This window comes from Barbatula barbatula, assembly GCF_947034865.1.
Source record: "Barbatula barbatula genome assembly, chromosome: 10".
Classification (NCBI taxonomy): Eukaryota; Metazoa; Chordata; class Actinopteri; order Cypriniformes; family Nemacheilidae; genus Barbatula; species Barbatula barbatula.
This window is the reverse complement of record NC_136773.1, coordinates 17251513-17260923: the sequence shown is the minus strand read 5'-3', so window position 1 is coordinate 17260923 and position 9411 is coordinate 17251513. Positions and strand designations below refer to the sequence as shown.

The 9411-nt window shown below is 37.4% G+C and overlaps 1 protein-coding gene across 1 annotated transcript; it reads left to right on the top strand.

The window, feature by feature from the left end:
- Nucleotides 1-3230: 3230 nt before the first annotated feature.
- skor1b (SKI family transcriptional corepressor 1b) lies at nt 3231-8174 on the top strand (the record flags this gene model as incomplete). Its single annotated transcript, XM_079465496.1, is given in 9 exon segments — nt 3231-4988; nt 5591-5687; nt 5773-5883; nt 5961-6035; nt 6881-6959; nt 7307-7377; nt 7782-7825; nt 7828-7852; nt 8077-8174. Coding segments are annotated over 9 exon segments (2358 nt in total).
- Between the last annotated feature and the right edge of the window lie 1237 nt (nt 8175-9411).

Below are 9411 nucleotides of genomic sequence, written 5' to 3'. Positions count from 1 at the left end.
AAAGTGATTTCTTTTGTGTCAGTAAAATTCTTCAGATGGGTCCTGGTCTGAGTTTGCTTACCATTTCTAAACAGTCTACAGCATTAATTTTGACACTTTCGTTGCATTGTAAGATGTAATAAAACAGCAATTTTACAATGAGCCAGTTATTTTTTTACTTTTAAAACTGACATGCTGTGATAGTTCATTAATAGGCCCACTTGTTTTAGGGATATTATTAATATTATAATGTTATTCAATGAATGAATTGCCATCAAAATATGAAGTTAATTTATCATCTGTTTTCCAGGTGTTCTGGAATATTATTAAATGTTTTGTTCAGAATGAAGTCTCAAATTTCTTAAAGACTAACAAAAGGGCTAAATTAAATATCTTGCGAGGTGTCCGGTTTCCGCACCTTCCCGAATCTAACCATGACGGATACGAGTCCGAAATAATGGATAACAATATGCCATTCATTTCGGTCCCTGAATAATTTAAAATAATTGAATAATTACAGTCCAAAATGGTAATTATTGTTGGCGAGAAAGAAAGTCTCTTGCATGTGAAAGTCAATAGCACTGGGTTGGGTTGTATTACTCCGAACTCCCTCCCCATGGTCCTCCCTCCGCCATCAATATTGCAAAAAGTGCTCGTTTCAGATCACAAGCATTCTGGAGACTATCAGTTAAACTGCTTAATAGTTTAATCTAAACTAAATTATATATACATATATAACTTTCTTATAGACGCGATAAATTAAGGTTTTGTTTAGGCTACTATGATAGGGTAAATGTATTGGCTCCTGCATATCCCACACTCTATACACTTGACTTTCGCGCTTTATCTGATATAACCAAAACATACACACTTTTAACGGTTTTAGGGCATTGGAACACCTTTATTGTTCGAAACGAATAATTGCTCCTAAAAGTTAAATTAACCCGTGGGAACTTGAGCACATGCGAGCAACAGCACACCCCTAACCCAGACCGATCCAAATAGCCCCCGGAGACATTATTTCCTTAGCGTATAATTCCACCGGCGCCATGCAATTTCAATAACAGTAGTAGCCTGCTATAGTTTATTTTTAAACAGACACTGAATATAGAGGAAAAAGCTCGAGGCAATTTTCTTTATTCGCCTTTGTTTATTCACTCTATAAGATAACGTTTCTGATTATTCTCATATAAAATGTCCATATGCAAAACAAATAAACGAGGAATTATCCACATTACAAAATAACTTACGACCTGTACTTAAAGACATTTGGTTTCCGGAATACATTTCACAAGACAAACACATCAGTGTCTGTGGATATAGGCGGTGACATAATGGTCCATTCAGACATATGCACGAGCTCGCTGCAGTGGTCTTGGTTTGCGTGTTGTAAACAACAGCTTTATTTCATTTATATGCACCTTAACCTAAACTGAACGTTGTGCTTGTTTATCTTGCAATGTGTCTTAGATAATCTGTGATCAGAAGGTATAAATAGCTCACCATTTAACCAATTAGGTACGAGATCTGAAAAACCATTTAAGCAAATTCTTTATTTTATTACAGACTAGCATCAACACATACCCGTTTCCTCCGAAAGCACCTCAATAATTCCCAAGTCGAACTTTCACATTAGCCTAAACAGTCCGCATCCTACATAGAGCACACACTACACGGTAATCTAAACTCTTTCTAAATGCCACACAGGCTTCCGCACACATTGGCAGACAAGCAATCACTTTCGTGTGTTAAAAGATCACGTGGTGAACTTTAAACGTCTCCGGGCCTCAATGACAGCACTGACTGTCGTCCCCATTGGTCCCGAAGGCAAACAGTTAATGTAAATATGCTGGCGCTAAGTGGGAGTGCCTCGCTATTAGTTTGGCTGTCACTTGAACGCTGTCGAGTGTCTTCAGTGGTTGTGTCGTTGAGGTCCGCACTAGCATGTGGTCACCCTCCGCGCGCACCTCAACACTAGTCGCGGGAGAACAGAGTGAGATGCGAGAACACGCGCTAATAGGCCTGAGAGGAAAACACTGAACAAGCGCCCGTGGACACTTTATATTGGATCAGCGGGATTCTGAGACGCCTGATAACCAGGACGATCTAATAGAGGGCAAACAGAACGCATTTTTCCCAAGAAGCGCACTGTTTCGAAGACGCGTTTTTGTCCGAAGATAACAGGCACTTCGCATTCTTCTGAAAGGTGAGATTCGTATGTATTTGCAATGTGCATTCTTACGTTTTTTTGTTGGCTTTCTGCTCAGAGACAAACAGTGGCGAAGAACTGCGTAGGATAGCGATGCGGCTGCATCTTTAGCCACCATTCGTCCCAATTAGATAATTGTAAACAAAATCATCATTTTGTCATGAACGAACTTAATATCAATAAGCGAAATGCGCACGAACCTTTACGTAATATTATAATACATAGAGAGTACCATAAATATATAAAATTATTTAATCGGATTGTGGTCAATTTGTGAAGAATGCTCTATTCGTTGTTTCAATCCAGAGAAGTTTAACTGAAATTAAAATAAATAGGGTTTGTATGTTAATTGTTGTAAAATGTATTTTATCAACAGATAAACACAATATTTAGATTTAATAACGGTTCCTGCACCTTTTGTTATTCTGTTTGACATGGCTAAGGGAATAATTATAATAATAATGAATAATAATAATGATAAATTTCCTAAATCTTGGAATCTGACCTAACATTTCTTTTTCCAGATTAAACGGGTATTTTAAAACTGAAGTTAGGGCACAATTTTATTGAGGTCTTATGCGCACCACAGGGAAGCAATTTAGATGAAGAAAAAATAAATTCAATCCAGTTAAGATTTTGATATTTATACAAAAATATTGATATATTGTTTTTCCATAAGGATTCTTTAAAACTGATACAATGGCCTTTGGAAACTTTGGTATAAGTACCCGTGGTTTTATTATAGTAAATTCCATTTACCATACCAAAATATTTCATTTTTAATTATCGTTTGTTAAACCAGTTTAACTATTTAACTTACTTAATTAATTATAAAAAATGTTCGTAGAGGGAGACGTTTAGAATGCAAGTTTATAGTCCTCGTTATTTCTAATATTTTATTGTTTTGTTTGTTTATTATGCTAATCTGTAAGGTAAAAATGTTCAATTGATTTGTTGTTTTATACAATTCACAATCATTTTATATTGGTCATCAATAAGTTTTATATGCAACCTTTGTAACCTTCCTCGCAGAATTCCAGGAATGGAATCTCTCCCAAATCCGCTGCCGGCTGGAAGAGACTCCAGCTGTTCCCCGAACTCTAAGCAAGACCTGCAGTCTTATTCTGGCCCACCACTAAAGCCGAACCAAGTCAGTGAGACTTCTTTATACGGAATACCGATCGTTTCACTAGTGATAGATGGTCAAGAGAGACTTTGCCTTGCCCAAATATCCAACACCCTTTTAAAGAACTACAGCTATAACGAAATCCACAACCGGCGCGTGGCCCTGGGCATCACTTGTGTGCAGTGCACTCCGGTCCAGTTAGAAATCCTCAGGCGCGCGGGGGCTATGCCCATTTCATCGAGACGCTGCGGAATGATAACAAAGCGAGAGGCCGAGAGGCTCTGCAAATCGTTCCTTGGCGCGCACAGCCCCCCTAAATTACCCGAAAATTTCGCGTTTGACGTGTCACATGAATGTGCATGGGGGAGCAGGGGTAATTTCATTCCAGCCAGGTATAACAGCTCAAGGGCAAAATGTATCAAGTGTTCATTCTGCAACATGTATTTCTCTCCAAATAAGTTCATATTTCACTCTCATCGCACACCGGAGTCCAAATACACACAACCCGACGCTGCAAACTTCAATTCGTGGAGAAGACACTTAAAACTGAGCGATAAAAACGCAGCGGATGAAGTGTCTCATGCCTGGGAAGACGTCAAGGCCATGTTTAACGGTGGAAGCCGCAAGAGGACGCTGCCAATCGGTGGCTCTGGCCGTTCATCCCCACTTGGTACGCGCGGACCTAGAGGTCAGCCACAGGGCGAACAGTCTGAGGTGCCCCACAAAACTTTACGTTGCGAGGATGACAGGGGGAACGTGACGGTGCCAAGCAGCATCCGCAGTTACCCAGTCATTCCGGTGCCTAGCAAGAGTTTTGGGATGCTCCAGAAAATTCCGCCACCTCTTTTTCCACACCCATATGGTTTCCCAGCGTTTGGACTGTGTCAAAAGAAAGATGATAGTGTTGTGATGGGAGACACAAACAAAACGAATCTGTCAGGTGTGTTCTGGCCCACCCCCAAGGACAGTGCCTATCCCTCGTTCCCGATGTTTTGGCCTACAACAGGCAGCTTATCCATGCCAACCTACCACCATGCCCAACCAAAGCCCCCGTCTGACGTGTTGCTCACTAGACACAGTGAACTGGACGTGTCTGAGCAAAGCGACCGAAGCACGAGCACTCCTAAAGACAGTTTACTTGATAACGAACGGTGCTCCAGCACTCAATCTATCCGGAATGATGAGGATAAATCCGGGGACGAGAGCAGGTCAATAGAGGGGATTCCAGCCACCCCAAGAAAAATAAATTACGTATCCGCGTTCAGGCCAGTGGTTAAAGATGTTGAGAGTATTGCGAAACTATATGGCAGTAGGGCTCCATATTCTGGTCCACGGTCTGGTTATGTGTCACCAGATTACTTGAGCGAAAGTTCTAGTTATAGGTCAGTATCTCCGGACGTGGACAGCGTGGACGATCCGGATGTGGATGTGGATGTGGAGTCACACAAAGTAGCCGAAGATGAGGAGTGTCTGCAGCTGACTGTGGATGACCGGCGAAGCCCTCCCGTTTTGTCCATAGCACAGAGTGAGGGGGTAAAAGGGCAAGATCAGCAGGATAACCAAATTCACACCATAACTGATATACACACGACTAATTCAAGTGAAACTCGACCGCCTGAATTGGAGAGCCTTGGAAAGCCGTTTGAGAGCAATAAACACACAACGCGCTTTGAGGTACGTAACAAGGTAGCCTACATCACCACTCATAGACTTTGCAGTAAAAGCGCATTTGATTCGTTTCTTTTTTTTTACAAACGCGGGATAAGAAACGTGTTACATTTTAATGATAAAGTGTAATTTTACACTAAATCCGATAAAATCCGAGTAAAGTATAGGTATGGCTAAAAATTATTGAATCAGAATAAAATAATTAAAAAAAATCTCCGCTCCACTAAAATATAATTAATTTTATTCTCGTAGTATATATTTTGTATCTATTAAGAAAAAATGATAGTAAATTGTAATCAATTTGTTTTTCCTATTTATCTAATTAAGTTAATTATTGTTAATTACATGTATAAACATCTTAAAGGTGGGGATGCACCTGGATTGTGGTCATTTTTGTCTTGTTGGTTTCATTATTTTGTGTTTGAGTAAATATAGACTTGGATATATAATCTAAGTTGTAAAATGTACAATAAATATAGAAATATTGAAAGCGGATGTTTTATAATTATTCAACTCAAGGTTCTGATGTCTCGGGGGTCTCGGTAGTTTTTACGTATAAAATCGTTGAAACTGCGCATAATTGCAAAGAATTGTCTTATTTTTTACAGGTGTATGCACGTGAAAGAGACGAGCACACGCATCAAATCAGCGCCCCTTATTTTGGATCAACTGCCACTTACCAACGCGAACCGATTGCGTCGAATGGTATGCTTTTTATTTATTCGCGAAGCCTAGGTTTTTATTTATATATTCCGTTTGCTATTTTTCTAATTGTTGTTCACTTGCTTAGTGAAAGACATGCATGAAGAAGAGCCTTCGTCTACAGTGGAGGAGATGGAACCCAAAATTCATCAGGACCAAGCCAATGTCCCTGAAGAGCGCTTGAAAGAATCCAATGATGGTGTGTCCCGTTTACTGTTGCGCCTAATTCAACACGATCTGTTGACTTTCTTCATACTGCATTTGTTGTGTTGGCAGATGAGGAAGAGATGCGCAAAGAGGCCAGCAGCAGGGCATCTTCGATTGAGAAAGACATAGAGAGCATGGCCAAAGGTATTTTACGCTTCTACTGATTTTTGGATTTATTTTATTCTCATAATTTGTTGTTCTTTTTTTACACTCAACACACAATAGCAATAGCTCTTTTGTGAAGAGGAGATGGCTTTTGGCACTTTTCAAATTAAAATAAAGACCCCCCAGAGAATATATGTTATGTTTCAACCCATACATTAGATTAAATATAGGCTAAATAAACAAAAAATACTTACAGAGGTAAGCTGTAGGCTATAATAAAAATAGTAGTAATATTTTGTACTGCCTCAGGGTATTTTACATAGCATATTAATATGCATTCCACTGGGCAAGAAAAAGTTTTCATCCTTCCATTTTGTATTATTGCTCTCTTAATTCCCATAAAACGTAATGTTTGGATGGGGTGCACGAGTCTCTGCTTTGTCCTCTATGTTAAGTTGCAGGTATCTGCATATTCTTTGGTTTCCATGATCTTCTGCATATGAAGATCTTTCCAACAGTGATTTATTTAGGATATTATGGATATTAAGATCTGGCGTTTTACTTAAGGGGTAATCAAGGGATTCATACACAACAAAAAGCTATGGCATACTATGTTCACTATTAAACAGGATGATTAATGTACATTTTTATTATTTTGTCCTGTAGGAAATATTTAAATAGCCTAATAAAGGATAATGGCATATTTAGATATTTCACACTAAACAAATGATAATCCTTTACAGTGAGTATTCTCTTTAAAAGTTTATATCCCTTTCGATAACATAGTTTGTTGCCTACCTATGCAAACAATATATAATTATTATAAATTTGCTTAGTGTGCGAATGAGAGGTCATATTGTAACATTTTTATATGTTTTAAACAGAGGAATTGCAAAAACAACTTGTGGAGCAAGTCGAGCTTAGAAAAAAGTTGGAGCGTGAGTTCCAGAATTTAAAAGGTTTGTGTTTATATTCAGACTTGTCACTGTGGTCAGATAAGGAGAGCTGTTTCTCAAAAGTGTTGACTGCAGAACATGGAATGCAAACAGCATGTTTTAGTTTATTTTCACTCATTCCAAATATTTTAAATATACAGTACAAGTAAATATACAAAAATAATTAACATAAATTTGTAAAAAGTTACATTGTTTTAGCAAATAACTAAATATTATATTGAACATGTTTTATGTAATTATAAGCAGATTGTAACAAATGTGCTTTTCCAATTTTGTTATGGGAGATTAAGTGTGAATGTAACAACCGAAAATGTCGTTTTTCTAACAATATTTACTTCATATTTTCTTAGACAGTTTTCAAGACCAAATGAAAAGGGAACTCTCGTACAGAGAGGAAATGGTTCAGCAGCTCCAGATTGTTCGAGGTGAGCATTCAACTTCCAGTAACAGTTTAATAACACTAAAACATCAGCTTGATCAGAGCTGGTCACACACTTCTCTGGTCCTTTCTAGGGTGTAAAAGAGAATTTGCTACGTTCTCACGATTATTTTATATCACTCTACGCTGATATAGGCGCATTTCATTGATGTCTAAAGATTTCATAGATAGAAGGGTTGTTTAGTTTAATTGGTTTTAAAGCCTCAGAAGTGGATGCCTTTTACATTTAGTCATTTAGCAGAAGCTTATATCCAAAGCGACTCACAGAGAGTTCAGGGAGCCATAAAGAGATATGTCATACTGGAGAAATTATCATTTTTTTCAAATGTGTACATAAAAAGAGAAAAGCAACCATTCACACCTGAGATTTCCTTTGTCTCTCCTGTTCAGACACTTTGTGCAGTGAGTTGGACAATAAAAGAAAGATTCGCTATTGTATGTTATTCAACAGAAGTTAAAAGGTGTTGATTCTAGTAAAGCCAAAGAAATGTTAGGGAAACTCAAGGACTTGAAACATTTCTCCGGGAAGTATAGAGAAATCCTTCCTCACATCTACACACATGAGTAGAGCCAGATTCAGCCATAATGTAGTGTGTTATTCAGTATTATTCAGTTATTGAACACACACAGTAAACACATTTTCAGATGCAACTTTTGTGTAAATTATTCATCCACTTTTTCCTAGAAGCTCACGACGCTCTGCACCATTTTTCGTGTAAGATGCTGAGCCCTCGCCACTGCACTGGGGCCTGCACCTTTAAACCGCCTCTTTTACCACCTTGATGCACATCATCCATTCAAGACTTGAGTGTTCTTTGCAAATACTGCTGTGTCAAATAAAACATTTCTCCCTGCAAAACACTGTCGACCTTTAGACATTGAATAAGCAAGTGTGTACTGTAGTATTTTAGCTCTTACACTGTAATGAAGTCATTTTCATTTGCACAACAGTGTTTTCAGACTCACTGTATGTACTGTATAATTTATATAAAGTTCTAGAAAGTTGCATTATAAAAAATTACCTTTCACTATAAATATTATCATCGGCTGAAACCACTGGTATTAAATGGCTATGTGCAATGCATATATTTGTTCTGTATCCTGTGATACTCGTTTGTTAGTGATATGTTAGAACATTTTGTTTGATTAGATGCTAAATTATTTATTGTTTTGTATTCTTTTATTTATTCCAAGTCCATGTTGGTTGTTTATTCTCATACACAAATTTGTATATTATGGATGTAAAGCACTTTAAATTGGCAGTCCTTACTCCTGAAATGTGAATTAAATTATCTTGTTCGAGAGTCATTATTTTGTCTCTTTCCATAACAGTGAACTACAGTATATGTTTACTTTTGTGAAAAAAAAATATGGGATCAAGGATTTTTAGGAGGTTATTCTTGCACCATAGCTATAAATGTGTTGATATCAGTATGAATCATATTAATCTTATATTTATTAATACGGTATATTTATATATTTTTTTATGAAATTATTTATACATACCTTGGAAAGTGGAGAATGGCCAGTCAGAATCAAGCATTTATTACCTTTATTCTAGAGCTCTGTGTTCTGACAGTGTAGACAACCCAGAAGAAAATGTTGATGCACTTATGAAGTAATTATAAGTTATAGGTTAATGATCTGTAGAACCAGAATAATCAAGAAAGTTATTTTGACTGAGTTTAAGTTTTTTTATGCTGATTTGTGCTGCGTTGTCCCCTATAAAGCAGGATTAGATGTGGTTGTAAATGGTCACCTCTGTCTTCAATGCCAAAAGATCAATATTGCACCACATGTGAGTAGGCTATATCTGTCTATAGGTTCAACCAATTTTGGGTGAAAGCATTGATTACTCTCCATGTTTAGGCTGGCTGATGTCTGTGTCCTGACAACATTTAACATTTTGATTAAGTCTTTTCAATATTTTGTCAAAACATATGGCCATAGCATATTACGTTTAAAGGGATAGTTCACCCAATAATTAAAATTCTGTTTTCATTTACTCACTCTTAAGTTG